This window comes from Quercus lobata, unplaced genomic scaffold (genome assembly GCF_001633185.2).
Source record: "Quercus lobata isolate SW786 unplaced genomic scaffold, ValleyOak3.0 Primary Assembly Scq3eQI_7, whole genome shotgun sequence".
In the NCBI taxonomy this organism is placed as follows: domain Eukaryota; kingdom Viridiplantae; phylum Streptophyta; class Magnoliopsida; order Fagales; family Fagaceae; genus Quercus; species Quercus lobata.
This window is the reverse complement of record NW_022154749.1, coordinates 2,627-19,404: the sequence shown is the minus strand read 5'-3', so window position 1 is coordinate 19,404 and position 16,778 is coordinate 2,627. Positions and strand designations below refer to the sequence as shown.

Sequence of the window (16,778 nt, the reverse complement as noted above, 5' to 3'; positions counted from 1 at the left end):
TAGGATTTGATGATTTTGCTGGGTTTGAGAAAATGGTGGTTTTGAAATTTTTAATTTTTGGATTTTAATTTCTGGGTTTGTGTTCTTAGATCTAGGTTTGTGTTCTTGTTGTTCTTGTTCAAAACACACTTAGATCTCAAATTATATGATTTTTTTATTTTTAATTCTGTTTTTATTTTTTTATTTAATTAAAATTAATAAATTAATTTTTTTAATTTAAATGCTGATGTGGCATTTTTTAATGCCAAAATAAAATTTTTTATTATTATTTTAATAGTTCCATCTGCCACATAGGACGGGGCCGTTAGGGCACTAACGGAAAGGACTAAAACGAGATGCGTTTTTCAAGATAAGGACTAAAAACGGTGGAAAAAAAAAGATAGGGACCAAAATGGAAATTTCGTGAAAATGTAGAGACGAAAATGAGTTTTTTGCCTAAAAAATATTTAAATAATATGTTGGTCATAGACTCGCGGGTACAATGAGAAAAATGGAACAGGTGAAACAAGAAAGATTAAAAATATAAAATAAAGTTGGATTTTTGTTTTTATGATTTTTGTTTTAATGTTTTAGAAATCAGAGGTGTGGCTGTCGTTAGAGAACTTAATGGGCAGGCGGGCTAATGGGAAAAGAGAAAAATTAAAATAGATGGTTGTACTTTGTTTGACCATGGTGAAATTTATTAAACATCAGAGGTTGAAAACTATCTCTAAAAAAAAGTTTGTTGTGGTTTGTAAGATATGTTTATTCGGCTTTTTGTTTAGGACTAACCTAATTTTTGTGAGGCATGTTGTGGATTCAACTATGTAGTTGGCACCCCTTTCTCTCTCCCTTGTGTGTGTGTTTGTTTCTCAAAAAAAGAAAAAAAAAAAGGGTAGTTGGATGTATCCCTAGCATTATTCATAAGCTAATATTGATGATTTATTATTGCTAACCTCTAATGTTGATGTCATGATTTATAAACATCTTAAAATTAAAATTTGAAAAATCACCAAAATTAGTATTAGTTTATTGCAAATCTCAAATTGCATCTACAGATATAAGATTACGATGCGAATAAATGTGATGAAATTTTATGAGCTTTACGTTAAGCATTGTCCCCCTTTTAGGTTTGTACCCTGACTCCGTCCCTGTGCATTGATACACAGTTCAAGATGTATTGTTGGATGCTAATGATTTTGTGTGGTACGCCAAGAGTTATTCGTTGAAAGTACAATAATTTAGTATTGTCGGATACCAAACCAAATGATCGTATCAAAACTTAAAAGCAAATCAAATTCACGAAGTGAGAAAGAAAATATTGTTAGATAAGAGAATTGAAACAAGATATACGGCTTGTTCATACTGAGGAGAGTCAGATTGGTTTTCAAAGTTGGGTCACTAATGCACGTGACCAGGTCACATCAGCTCGAATGCGTGGCAAGCAATGAAAATGTTAGATGTTTGAATAAAAGACAATAAAGAAACCTTGCTAAACGTGGTGAGGCTTTTGATTAACCTTCACCAGGTCTGTTTGGATATAACTTATTTTGATAAAATTGAAAACTGAAAACTGAAAACACTGTAGCAAAATAATTTTTAAATGTGTGAATAGTACTATGAGACCCATTTTTAATGAAAAAGTCGATAAAAAGTGGAGTTTGTGGGACCCATGAACAGTGCATAAGTGCACTGTTCACAGAAGAACGGGTAAACCATTGCAGCTAAAAAGAAAAATAAAATAAAATAAAAACTGAGGAAACGCAGACGCAGCACTAATAAGTGCTATCCAAACGAGCACAATATAAACTGGTGAAAAGTCTTTTGAAGAAAATCAAACTCTGAGCATATGATAAACATTATAGTTTAAACCAATACGTGCATGCCAAAGCAGTACGGTATTAACATCATCCAAATTCCTAACACTTTTAAGCCCTAATCTTATGGGAAATTAACTTCAATAAAAGTTGCTATGGTCTATTTTAACATGGATGCTCAGTTGTTCTGCTTGTGCAGTCAAAATGCTGGAAAATTAAAGGCTCTCTAGTCTAGTCTATGAAAATTGATTAAGGCTCCTTCATCCATGTAACCTTGTCTGAGAGGAATAAGAACTTACATGGAAAAAGAAGGAAATAAAAAAGGACGAGATAAATTGAAAGATAAAAGAACAAGTCATTTTCATGCAAAATTAGATAAGAGAATTGAAACAAGATATACGGCTTGTTCATACTGAGGAGAGTCAGATTGGTTTTCAAAGTTGGGTCACTAATGCATGTGACCAGGTCACATCAGCTCGAATGCGTGGCAAGCAATGAAAATGTTAGATGTTTGAATAAAAGACAATAAAGAAACCTTGCTAAACGTGGTGAGGCTTTTGATTAACCTTCACTATATAAACTGGTGAAAAGTCTTTTGAAGAAAATTGAACTCTGAGCATAGGATAAACATTATAGTTTAAACCAGTACGTGCATGCCAAACTAGTATGGTATTAACATCATCCAAATTCTTAAGCACTAATCTTATGGGAAATTAACTTCAATAAAAGTTGCTATTGTCTATGGTTCACATGGATGCTCAGTTGTTCTGCTTGTGCAGTCAAAATGCTTGAAAATTAAAGGCTCTCTAGTCTAGTCTATGAAAATTGATTAGGGCTCCTTCATCCATGTAACCTTGTCTGAGAGGAATAAATACTTACATGGAAAAAGAAGGAAATAAAAAAGGACGAGATAAACTGAAAGATAAAAGAACAAATCATTTTCATGCAAAATTCAATCAGTTGTCACATCTACAAAGTAGAGAGAGTACATCAATCATATGGGACTCTTGTTTGTTCTTTGCATGGGAACCGAACCAATTGTCACCAACCACAGTACGAGAGTGTTGGATTTAAACCAAATCTACTCATTATTCAAGTCTTTAAGGGCAAATATGTAATTAAAGCCCTCATTATGAAAAGACGTTAACACCCTTCCTTCGCAAACCAATTTTCTATCTCATCAAACCAATTCGCCAAGCTCACCACTCACACGTTAGCATTTACAATAAGAATCTATATTTCTATCTCCTCACTCGTGTAAAATTTTTGGTATATTTTATAATAAGAATCTTTTTTTTTTTACACGGAAATTTTTTCAAAAATTCCACATTAAATTATTTATTCTACAGTATATTTCAATAAAATATTTATTCGTTATTTATATTTTATTATTTTTTCTAATGGTTAGTGTGCTACATTGATGTATGAGTTAAAAAAAAATATAGGATAACAATTGAATAATATAAATCATATGATAGAAAGATGAGGTATACACTATTACTATAACACACTTATACTTTTTATACAATTATGCAAAGATTGATGAAACAAACTTCATCAAACTTGCATATAGGTCAATTTTTGTAAATTTTTTCACTTTTTGTATTTTAGCTTCATTGATGGAATTGCTTTCGCTGGGCACCTAAGCAGTGAAATCAAACTTAGTCTGTATTCACAACCAAAAAAAAACCAATTGTACCACTTAGCAAAAACAAAAATTGCTAATATTCAACTTGAGCATTGATTTTTTTTTTTCCCAACTATGTTAGAAATTTCTTCATAGGAATACAATGGATTGAATAATGAATGTGGCCATGTGTGACTTGCAAGACTTGTCAATCCGTCAAGCACGTCACAAAGGAACGTTGAATGTGGCCATGTAGAAAAAAAAACAATTGATGACTATCTGAGACACTCTTCATTACGCTTTTCCAAGTAATTGTATTGGCGGGTTCATGATAGTGACAAGGGTCACTTGCATGTGGAGTGTGGACCTTGGTTACAAAGTCTAGCAATCGTTTAATTCACTCAATATCTATCTTAGACATAAAAATCAAATAAATATGAATAATGTTAGAGACACTTACAAATTGCTAATGTAATGAGTAATTATTGATAAAAGAAAAAAAATGATATTAATAGTATGTCTAGATGAATACCAATAAGAGTTCCTCCAAAAAAAAGAGATGAATACCAATAAGAAATTGATCACATTAATATTTTGTAGAAATATTATAAAATAGTTTATAACTGTAACATTACTCAATAAACATATCTCATGCAAAAATTTCGTTCATTTTAATATAAAATTTTATTTCTTTTTTGACCATTTTTCAAAAACATTCACATAATAATATATTTTTTATTTTTTTAAAATTTAAAATTTTTTTAATTATTTCTCTCTCATTTTGTACATCCATCAAACAGCATTCCACAACTAAAAATTAAAACCTTATCAACACCAATATTCTTAAACAATAACGTGGGTTTTGGTCTTTTGGGTGTAGATTACGAATTTATTAATCTTAAAAAAAAATATATATGGTAGATATTAGGTGTTCGAATCTGCTGACTAAATAAAAATATGTAAATAGATAGGCTATGACAAAAATTAAATGAGATCTGATGAAGGTTTATTTATTTCAAAAAATAATAAATAAAAAAAGATATGTCAATTAAAGGTTTAAATGAAGTTAGATATATAAAAGTGGATTAGCTGAATATCTATATCTATATAATAAGTAATAGCCAAAACATTTGAGCTTTTGTTGACCTTATCTCATTGCGCCATGTGGCTACATAAATTTATGCCACACAACTACATTTAAAAACCAAATAATTGTGTCTTTTCGTTTTGCAAAATAAGACACTGAACAATTGTATCTTTTGGAATTTTAAATAACTAACCACAACCAAAAGAAACAAATCATTACACTGTATCATACTATTATTTTCCCTCGGTACATATAAATATAACCGGACAGCAAAAAAACTGCAATTTGCAAGCACTTTTTCTTTTCCAACTGCACACCTGTGTCTTTAAAAAAAATCGTTGACAATCTCAACGCCAATACAGCAAGTGATCAACATGTTCATGAAAATCACTGGCGCTTCCGAGTCATTACCACTAAGTAAACTGGAAGTGCATTTTCGTGGTCTGCCATTTTTGTCCTTATTTATCACTTCATTTTGATCTACCTTTGTTTTTCTACTATTTCTTTTATATTTTGGCAATTAATTATGTTGTTTTTCAAGGAGTACTCTTGAATCATTTTTGAAGAAAATGGAACAATTACCGTCGGCAGCGATGATGGTACACCACATTATTTATATTTATTAACCTCAAAATTGTCTAACACTAACAGAAGTTGACTTCTCTTTAAAAAATTGTATTGTTTCACTGGATACAAGTACCACAAAATTGTAAAACAAAGACACAAAAAACATAGAAGAAAAAAAAATAGAAAGGACAAAATAATAAAAGCTTAATTTCATGATCTGATGTGTCTCTCTACTTCTCAACTTTACAGGTCCAAACTCCACCAAACCCAACAGTTTCCCATTTTTCAACTTTTACAGCATTTGACAGAAGAAGAGGAAGAAGAAGATGAGAATGAAAGCAATGGATGATCTTATTGTGGGGGAAAAGAAACATAAATAAAATTAAAAATTAAAAACATAGGAGAGAGTTACAGAAGCACTATGAGAGAAAAAGAGATTAAAAAAAAAAAAGGAGACGAGGGAATGTCATAGAAAAGATAAGAATGAAGAGAATTAAGAAAGGGAAAGAAATAAAAAGATAAAGAAAAAGTGGCGTTGTAGAAGAGGAGATGATAGTCACGTGAGGGAGTTGAGTTTTGCTACTTCTAAGTTGTTGAGTTTGGTTCAACTTTTTGAAGTTGAGCTTTTTGAAAAAGTTGAATTTTCAAAAAGTGCATAATGAAAAAGTGTTTTTTCAAAAAACTAAGTGTTTGGTAAAAACTGTTAAAAAATGTTTTTTTGAAAAAGCTGAGTGCTTATAAAAGTGGCAGTTTGAGAGATAAATTACCAAAAAGGACAATGTATATATAAGGAAGTTTATTTCATACTTAAATCAATATTGTGAAATTATTTTTTTCTCACCAATATTAGCTAATAATAATGGAAAATTATTAGGTACTCCCGGAGTACCATAAATTGTACTCCCTCCTCTCACATAAATGGTGGGTCCCACCATGAATTTAATTAGTGAGATCCACCATTTATGTGAGAGGAGGGAGTATGCATTTATGGTACTCCGAGAGTACACAATAATTTCCCAATAATAACCTATCACTTTAGATTTATTGTGAAAGTATTGTGATAATTTATACTGATTTTATTGTAAAAGTATTGTGAAAATATTGTGATAAAAATTGATACTGATTTTAATTTGAACGTACTATTAAAATTATTTTTTTCTCTTTCTAAAAAAATTATTTTTTTCTCACTATTATTAGCTAATAATAACCTACCACTTAAAATTTATTGTGAAAATATTGTGATACCATTTCCTCATTCTTCTTCTTTTTTCCCTATTTTTTTATCCTCCACACACTACCGCATTTCTTTCTTCTTTTTTTTCCTTCTTTTTTCCCCCTCTTTTTTTCTCCTCCACACATGTACCCTTACACTTTTCTTTTTTTACTTCTTTCCATTTTTTATCCCTACCACTTCCTCCAAACTCTAGAACGTTCCAGCTTTCCTTCTTCCTCTCTTCATTTTTTTTTTCTCTCAGCACTTCGTCTGCAACACCCATGCAATTCTTCACCCTGATCTTCTTGATTCTTTTCTTTTTCTCTAAATTCAACCACTTACAAACGGGATGATTCAGAGCAAAGCAGAGCAGATCGGGAAGATTGGATCAAAGCAAAGCAAACGCAAATGGGTACAAACTCCATTTGAAAGATTTTGCTATATTCTGATTTTTTTTTTTTTTGTTTTGCATTTTGAGGAATTCTAATTTGCAAGGGATTGATTTTTTTTTCCTTAGCTGATTTGGGAATTTATTATAGATTTTTTTGTATTTGGATTTGGAAATTTGTTATTGAGAGGAATGAGGAACTGTGCGTAGACGAAGACATGAGCATCCTTTATTCTTTGGGTTAATTTGGTAATTGCCCAACTCACCCAACGGATATATCAAAACGTGCATAGACTTTTGGCAAAAATGGAATTCTGAGACTCCAAAATGGAATTGTGCGTTCTCTTCACAAGTATAAAATGCAACTTTTTGGAAAAAGTTGCGTTTTATACTAACCAAATGCACTTAAAGGGCTGGCTTATTTCAAAATGTGACTTTTGGGCTGAAAAAGTTGAAACAAACGGGCATTTAAGCAGAAAGGAAACTTCTTGGAAGGTACACATAAAATACCATTCCATCCTTACTTTTATTATTTTATACCCAAAAAAAAAAATTTACTAAATTTGTTTCATTTATTTATTTCATCTTTCACTTGGGCTTTGGTTTCCAACTACCTCCCAATAGTGTTATTAGAATATTTGTGTTACGTGACTCTATCAGTTAGATCTACACAGTTTCCTTTTAAATTGGTATGGGCATATAATATACTACAAAGACTAAAGTAATACTTAGATGTGTATACTGTATAGATTTTTGTACATTGCTAATTCAATATTAATCACAAAATATTTTTAAAAAAATGATAATTTAAAATTTTATTTATGCAGTTAGTTTTTTAGGCCTAAATTTATTATGTTCTTGATATCAATTAATTACTTTCTATAAAAAAATTCTAATTAACTATGAATATATATTTAAAATATTAAGTCATTTTCTTATGTCCTTTTATTTATTTTTTTTAGTTATACAGTGTTATTTATTACCTATTTATGATTACATTTTTTTTAAATGATTCCAATGCCTGTTGTGGATAGTTATAGCCATCGACCCATCTCCTCACAAGCATTCCATGCATCTATGCTACGTTGCTAACTATTTTTCTTTTTAAAGTCTTAATAGTAACTATATAAACTCAAATATAATGCTTTTTTTTTCCTTCCAAACTCATTCAGTAATTTAACCCATGCATCACACTGGTTAAATGACTAGTGTGTATATATATATGTGTGTGTGTGTGTGTGTGTGTGTTTCAAATAAAAATTACCTATTCTTTACATGATATCCGGCAAGATCGGCCACATGACTCAAAGCAGCTTTCCATGTTTCCACCTTCTCCTTGAAATGTTTTTCATGTTTAACAAGTGAAAAAGTTCCTATTTGTTTTCGCACATCAGATGGATCCACATTGTAAAAAATAGGGAAAACTGTTATTTCCTTTTTTGTCTCGCAGTCAATGATCTCTACAAGTTCATCTAAGCACCAAGTGGAAAATGCATAATTTTCTGAGAGAATGACTATGGCAAATTTGGATTCTTTGATCGCTCTAAGGAGTTCTGGTTTAATAGTTTTTCCTTTCTCAAGTTTTTGATCGTCCTTAAAAGTGTTAATGCCCTTCTCTACTAATGCATAATATATAAAGTCCGTAGCAGTATTGCGAGTGTCCTCACCACTGAAACTCAGGAAAACATCATACGTCCATTTGCTAGTAGAAGAAATAGAAGAACTTGGGAAAGATGATGAACTTGAAGCCATTGAATCAAGGAATAGATCTGCATGGAAAAAAAAATCAATTAGAACTGAAGAAAAATTGAAAAGAAAATAAATTATGAAAGAAGAAAAACTATTTGATGCAATGGTTTGAATCTTTCCCTTCATCAGATGAGTCAAACATTACCCCTTTTTTTTGTTCCTTATGAGAAAGAGAAACCACAAATAAAGTCACACTGTTCAGAACTCAGGGGCAAGTGTTGGGTATGTACGGCAAAGATGGTCTAGGTACAGATAATTTTTTTTCCCAAGCCAACAGCAGAGCAAAGTAGACATTGTTCATAAAACCATGGCTATAACAAAGGAACAAGACAGAGAAACTTCTAAAATAAAAAAAAATAAAAATAAAAACAAAAAAAGTAGCATTAAAGCTATACTTGAGTAGAGAGTAAAAAAAGAGGCATAAATAAACAAGCATTCACAGCCAAGTGAGCCAAGGTCTCAGTAAACACAATACAAAAAATGGAGGAACATGGAAAAAACAAAAAATATCAAAATAAAACCCAACAAATGGAGGGGCTGATTTTGGGTCTCACTGGAAACAAAAATCGGTGAACGGAGCTGTGTATATCTCGGGCTGAAGGTGCTAATCAGCGGAATTGGAGCTCTGCTTCAGTTATTGAAGTGTGCTGTGGGTTTGGGAGAAGGAAAAGGGAAAGTGAGATGAAAGTAGTGAACAAGCATGGGTAGTTGAGGAAGTTCTTACAAAATATTCGTTAAAACCTTTTATATTATGTTTAGTTGCACTAGATGAGAGGAAGTAGAAAATGGGAAAATTGATAGAAGCTGGGGATTCCTCACATTTTTCCAAATTTTGTTTCTGTCCGATTTGAAAGAAAAAAGAGAAATGATTAACCTTTTATACAAGATTACTCTTGTACCCTCGTAAAAGTATAAAAAAGTTATGAATATTTTTGTAAAATTACTTTTAATTCTTCCTAATGAATTATTCATTTATAATTTACAAAAAATAAAATAATAAAATAATTTTTTAGCATTATTTTTTCCTTGGGTTTTTTTTTTTTTCAAATCTATTCCCTTAATTTTTTTTCCCTTTCTTTAAACATAGTGTTAATTTTAGAGAGTAATTGAAAATTTCACACCCCCTTCGTAATATTGTATTGTGGTGGACCTCACACAGATTCACGAGTCTTATAGCTGAATATTGCAAAAAATTGAGTTTATTGGTGATATAGGTACTGTTCAAAGTTATTTGGAAAAATGAGAAAAGAGAGTGAATTTCGGCAACGGTGTTGCCGAAATTGCAAGAAAAAGTATGAGAGAGAGTAAAGATAAGTGATGTGATGGAGGAGGGAGAAAAAATTGGATTTCGGTAATGAGATAACCGAAATTCTTGCTGCCCAAGTGAGTGTGAAGTGCCCGAAGTGCTAGTGCTATGTGGAGTGCCCAAAGGGAAACCAATTGTGGCAACCAAGTTGCCAAAATTGTAGGGAAGGGAGGAGAGAGAAAATATGAATTGTGGCAACCAAGTTGCTAAAAATGGGAGGGGGAAAAATAAAAAAAGAATTGTGGCAACCAAGTTGCCGAAATCTTGGGGAGGAATTTAAAAAAAAAATTGTGGCAATTGATTTGTGACGATGGCATTGCCAAAATGGAGGGAAAAAAATTTGTGGTTGATTTGTGGCATTTTATATAACTAAAATTGATTCCCTAATTATTATAACACATAATAAATAATTAGGCGTAAATGCATTTTTAATCCCTACATTTTGATTTTTTTTTTACCATTTTAGTCCCTACATTTTATTTTTACCACTTTTAATCTCTAAACCAATTAACGTGGGACATTTAAGTCCTTAAAGCACCATTCCGTTACTATCCAACTCACAAATTCTCCTCACACAAATGCATACGTGGAAGCCCTACTAAAAAACAAATTTGAATGACAATTGAAATCCACAACTTAGACGCAGAGTTTCCTTGTATGGATTGTGTTACAAAGGCCCTGTTTGGCAGGTGTGTTCTAACACACATTTTCACATTTTAAACAACATTACACACATTTTTATATACTTTTTCACCCACACGTATATCAAAAACACTCAAACAACATTACTCAAACTCCTCTATACATTTGTTCACGCGCATTCTACTGTTTACATGCCTAAATTTACTGTTCAGGTCTGATGAAAAAAAAAAAAGAGAGAGAGAGAGACATGTGAAGCACAAAATGCCCTTCCCAAATGCTCACTTTACGTCACTTTGCTTCTTTTGTTAGCTTGCGTCAGCCAAATAAGATGGGTAGGTCAGGTCATAGGTGTAAGTAATTACTTGGTGTGAAAAGTTTTCTTTCTCATAAAAAAAAAAAAATCAATTGTCCCTTCAAAGCGTTAATGTCTCAAAAACACTCAAACAACATTACTCAAACTACTCTATACACTTGTTTACGCGCATTCCACCGTTCACATACCTAAATTTACTGTTTATTTCTCATGAAAAAATAAAAAAAAAGAGAAGAGAGACATGTGAAGCACAGAATGCGCTTCCCAAATGCTCACCTTATGTCACTTTGCTTCTTTTGTTAGCTTGCGTCAGCCAAATAAGATGGGTAGGTCAGGTCATAGGTGTAAGTAATTACTAGGTGTGAAAAGTTTTCTTTCTCAAAAAAAAAAAAAAAAGATCAATTGTCCCGTCAAAGCGTTAATGTCTCAAAGTCTCAGGCGACTCTTTTTAATCCATGAAATAGTGACTATGCAACTTTTCTATCATCTATGATATGTAGTGCAAAGTGACATAATGGGTCTCAAAATGCAAATTTCCTATAACGGATATTATTTTTACCTATTAAATTATTGTTTCCCAAACTAGGAAACGGCACTTTGGAATTTAGATGGACTCCACATGGTACTCATGATAGCATGTGATAGTTGATTGTATTAGGACCCAATATGTGACAAGTTTCACATCAACTTTTCTGCCCCATCAATATGTGGCATTAGCAAGAACAAAGAGCGAGGGAGAGGGAGAAAAGCTCAGATTTTTATAGAGAAGAGATAAATATCAATAGAAAATGTCAGCAAAGGATAGAGATAAGATTCACTGAGATTTCAAGAGAGAGAGAGAGAAGATTATGTTACAATAAAAAATAGGCGAAAAACTCATTTTCGTCCCTACATTTTCACGCGATTTCCACTTTGATCTCTATTTTTTTTTCCATTGCTTTTAATTCTTATCCTGAAAAATGCGTCTCGTTTTAGTCATTTCCATTAGTGCCCTAACGGCCCCATCTTACGTGGTAGACAGAACTATTAAAATAATAATAATAAATTTTATTTTGACATTAAAAATGCCACATCAGCATTTAAATTAAAAAAATTAATTTATTAATTTTAATTAAATAAAAAAATAAAAAACAGAATTAAAAATAAAAAATCACATGAATTGATATCTAAGTGTGTCTTGAACGAGAACAACAAGAACATAATCCCAGATCTAAAAATACAAACCCAAAAATTAAAATCCAGAAATTAAAATTTTCAAAATCACAATTTTCTCAACCCAGCAAAATCATCAAATCCTAAAACCCCAAAGTACCAAATCAATCCAAAAATATAACAAATCCAAACAAAAAAAAAATCTCAAACTCAGAAAAACCCATCAACCATCACGTCTGAAGCAAGCCATGAACCTAGGGACAATCACAGTGACCAAACCCACCAATAAATCACAAACCCATACATTCCGAGCAAGAATCAGAAGCGCAAGCACTAGAAGAAGCAAAGGTTGAGGCTTTAGCTGAGGATGAAGATGAAGAAGAGTCACTGTCTGGGACGCCTTGGGAAGACGAAGAGACAGTGACCCATGAAAGATTCGAACCCGAAGAAGAAGAAGACGACCCGAATACCCACGAGAAGGAGCCGGGTATGGAAGAGTCAAAGTTCCGAGAAAGTCAACAACGAAAGCCTGAGAGAGAAAGAGAAAGCTCAGTGTTACTAGATTGCTTGCTTCTAATGATGTGTGAGCCAAAGATTTCCATGGAGGTATCCAAAGAAACCTGGGTTTGGTCACTGTGATTGTCCCTGGGTTCGTGGCTTGCTTCAGATGTGGTGGTTGATGGGTTTTTCTGAGACTTTCTTTGTTTAGATTTGTTGTGTTGTATTTTTGGATTGATTTGGTACTTTGGGTATTTAGGATTTGATGATTTTGCTGGGTTTGAGAAAATGGTGGTTTTGAAATTTTTAATTTTTGGATTTTAATTTCTGGGTTTGTGTTCTTAGATCTAGGTTTGTATTCTTAGATCTAGGTTTGTATTCTTATTGTTCTTGTTCAAAACACACTTAAATCTCAAATTATATGATTTTTTATTTTTAATTCTGTTTTTATTTTTTATTTAATTAAAATTAATAAATTAATTTTTTTAATTTAAATGTTGATGTGGCATTTTTTAATGCCAAAATAAAATTTATTATTATTATTTTAATAGTTCCATCTGCCACATAGGACGGGGCCGTTAGGGCACTGACGGAAAGGAATAAAACGAGATGCATTTTTCAAGATAAGGACTAAAAACGGTGGAAAAAAAAGATAGGAACCAAAATGAAAATTGCGTGAAAATGCAGAGACGAAAATGGGTTTTTTGCCTAAAAAATATTTAAATAATATGTTGGTCATAGACTCACGAGTACAATGAGAAAAATGGAACATGTGAAACAAGAAAGATTAAAAATATAAAATAAAGTTGGATTTTTGTTTTTATGATTTTTGTTTTAATGTTTTAGAAATCAGATGTGTGGCTGTCGTTAGAGAACTTAATGGGCAGGCGGGCTAATGGGAAAAGAGAAAAATTAAAATTGATGGTCTGTACTTTGTTTGACCATGGTGAAATTTATTAAACATCAGCGGTTGAAAACTATCTCTAAAAAAAAGTTTGTTGTGGTTTGTAAGATATGTTTATTCGGCTTTTTGTTTAGGACTAACCTAATTTTTGTGAGGCATGTTGTGGATTCAACTATGTAGTTGGCACCCCTTTCCCTCTCCCTTGTGTGTGTGTTTGTTTCTCAAAAAAAGAAAAAAAAATTGTGTAGTTGGATGTATCCCTAGCATTATTCATAAGCTAATATTGATGATTTATTGTTGCTAACCTCTAAAGTTGATGTCATAATTTATAAAAATCTTAAAATTAAAATTTGAAAAATCACCAAAATTAGTATTAGTTTATTGCAAATCTCAAATTGCATCTACAGATATAAGATTACGATGCGAATAAATGTGATGAAATTTTATGAGCTTTACGTTAAGCATTGTCCCCCTTTTAGGTTTGTACCCCGACTCCGTCCCTGTGCATTGATACACAGTCCAAGATGTATTGTCGGATGCTAATGATTTGTGTGGTACGCCAAGAGTTATTCGTTGAAAGTACAATAATTTAGTATTGTCGGATACCAAACCAAATGATCATATCAAAACTTAAAAGCAAATCAAATTCAAGAAGTGAGAAAGAAAATATTGTTAGATAAGAGAATTGAAACAAGATATACGGCTTGTTCATACTGAGGAGAGTCAGATTGGTTTTCAAAGTTGGGTCACTAATGCACGTGACCAGGTCACATCAGCTCGAATGCGTGGCAAGCAATGAAAATGTTAGATGTTTGAATAAAAGACAATAAAGAAACCTTGCTAAACGTGGTGAGGCTTTTGATTAACCTTCACTATATAAACTGGTGAAAAGTCTTTTGAAGAAAATCGAACTCTGAGCATATGATAAACATTATAGTTTAAACCAGTACGTGCATGCCAAACTAGTATGGTATTAACATCATCCAAATTCTTAAGCACTAATCTTATGGGAAATTAACTTCAATAAAAGTTGCTATGGTCTATGGATCACATGGATGCTCAGTTGTTCTGCTTGTGCAGTCAAAATGCTTGAAAATTAAAGGCTCTCTAGTCCAGTCTATGAAAATTGATTAAGGCTCCTTCATCCATGTAACCTTGTCTGAGAGGAATAAGAACTTACATGGAAAAAGAAGGAAATAAAAAAGGACGAGATAAATTGAAAGATAAAAGAACAAGTCATTTAATTTCATGCAAAATTAGATAAGAGAATTGAAACAAGATATACGGCTTGTTCATACTGAGGAGAGTCAGATTGGTTTTCAACGTTGGGTCACTAATGCATGTGACCAGGTCATATCAGCTCGAATGCGTGGCAAGCAATGAAAATGTTAGATGTTTGAATAAAAGACAATAAAGAAACCTTGCTAAACGTGGTGAGGCTTTTGATTAACCTTCACTATATAAACTGGTGAAAAGTCTTTTGAAGAAAATTGAACTCTGAGCATATGGTAAACATTATAGTTTAAACCAGTACGTGCATGCCAAACTAGTACGGTATTAACATCATCCAAATTCCTAACCCTTTTAAGCCCTAATCTTATGGGAAATTAACTTCAATAAAGTTGCTATTGTCTATAGATCACATGGATGCTCAGTTGTTCTGCTTGTGCAGTCAAAATGCTTGAAAATTAAAGGCTCTCTAGTCTAGTCTATGAAAATTGATTAAGGCTCCTTCATCCATGTAACCTTGTCTGAGAGGAATAAATACTTACATGGAAAAAGAAGGAAATAAAAAAGGACGAGATAAACTGAAAGATAAAAGAACAAATCATTTTCATGCAAAATTCAATCAGTTGTCACATCTACAAAGTAGAGAGAGTACATCAATCATATGGGACTCTTGTTTGTTCTTTGCATGGGAACCGAACCAATTTTCACCAACCACAGTACGAGAGTGTTGGATTTGAACCAAATCTACTCATTATTCAAGTCTTTAAGGGCAAATATGTAATTAAAGCCCTCATTATGAAAAGACGTTAACACCCTTCCTTCGCAAACCAATTTTCTATCTCATCAAACCAATTCGCCAAGCTCACCACTCACACGTTAGCATTTACAATAAGAATCTATATTTCTATCTTCTCACTCGTGTAAAATTTTTGGTATATTTTATAATAAGAATCTTTTTTTTTTACACGGAAATTTTTTCAAAAATTCCACATTAAATTATTTATTCTACAATATATTTCAATAAAATATTTATTCGTTATTTATATTTTATTATTTTTTCTAATGGTTAGTGTGCTACATTGATGTATGAGTTAAAAAAAAATATAGGATAACAATTGAATAATATAAATCATATGATAGAAAGATGAGGTATACACTATTACTATAACACTTATACTTTTTATACAATTATGCAAAGATTGATGAAACAAACTTCATCAAACTTGCATATAGGTCAATTTTTGTAAATTTTTTCACTTTTTGTATTTTAGCTTCATTGATGGAATTGCTTTCGCTGGGCACCTAAGCAGTGAAATCAAACTTAGTCTGTATTCACAACCAAAAAAAACCAATTGTACCACTTAGCAAAAACAAAAATTGCTAATATTCAACTTGAGCATTGATTTTTTTTTCCCAACTATGTTAGAAATTTCTTCATAGGAATACGATGGATTGAATAATGAATGTGGCCATGTGTGACTTGCAAGACCTGTCAATCCGTCAAGCACGTCACAAAGGAACGTTGAATGTGGCCATGTAGAAAAAAACCAATTGATGACTATCTGAGACACTCTTCATTACGCTTTTCCAAGTAATTGTATTGGTGGGATCATGATAGTGACAAGGGTCACTTGCACGTGGAGTGTGGACCTTGGTTACAAAGTCTAGCAATCGTTTAATTCACTCAATATCTATCTTAGACATAAAAATCAAATAAATATGAATAATGTTAGAGACACTTACAAATTGCTAATGTAATGAGTAATTATTGATAAAAGAAAAAAAAAATGATATTAATAGTATGTCTAGATGAATACCAATAAGAGTTCCTCCAAAAAAAAGAGATGAATACCAATAAGAAATTGATCACATTAATATTTTGTAGAAATATTGTAAAATAGTTTATAACTGTAACATTACTCAATAAATATATCTCATGCAAAAATTTCGTTTATTTTAATATAAAATTTTATTTCTTTTTTGACCATTTTTCAAAAACATTCACATAATAATATATTTTTTATTTTTTTAAAATTTAAAATTTATTTAATTATTTCTCTCTCATTTCGTACATCCATCAAACAGCATTCCACAACTAAAAATTAAAACCTTATCAACACCAATATTCTTAAACAATAACGTGGGTTTTGGTCTTTTGGGTGTAGATTACGAATTTATTAATCTTAAAAAAAAAAAAATTGTCCTTGCTGATAATAATCAATTGAAGCATTAATTTTTTTTTTCCTACTATATTAAAAATTTCTTCATAGGAATAAGATGGATTGGACTATAGTTGGCAATGGAAA

General features: G+C 31.6%; 1 protein-coding gene across 1 annotated transcript; it reads right to left on the bottom strand.

Annotated features, from left to right (window-relative positions):
• Positions 1 to 7,938: 7,938 nt before the first annotated feature.
• LOC115973217 (TMV resistance protein N-like) lies at positions 7,939 to 8,430 on the bottom strand. Its single transcript, XM_031093463.1, has one exon. It carries the CDS (start codon positions 8,428 to 8,430, stop codon positions 7,939 to 7,941), a length of 492 nt encoding a protein of 163 aa, XP_030949323.1.
• Between the last annotated feature and the right edge of the window lie 8,348 nt (positions 8,431 to 16,778).

What these genes read in the sequence shown, in the direction of transcription:
- LOC115973217 (XM_031093463.1), bottom strand. Translation starts at nt 8,430, where the DNA reads ATGGCTTCAAGTTCATCATCTTTCCCAAGTTCTTCTATTTCTTCTACT.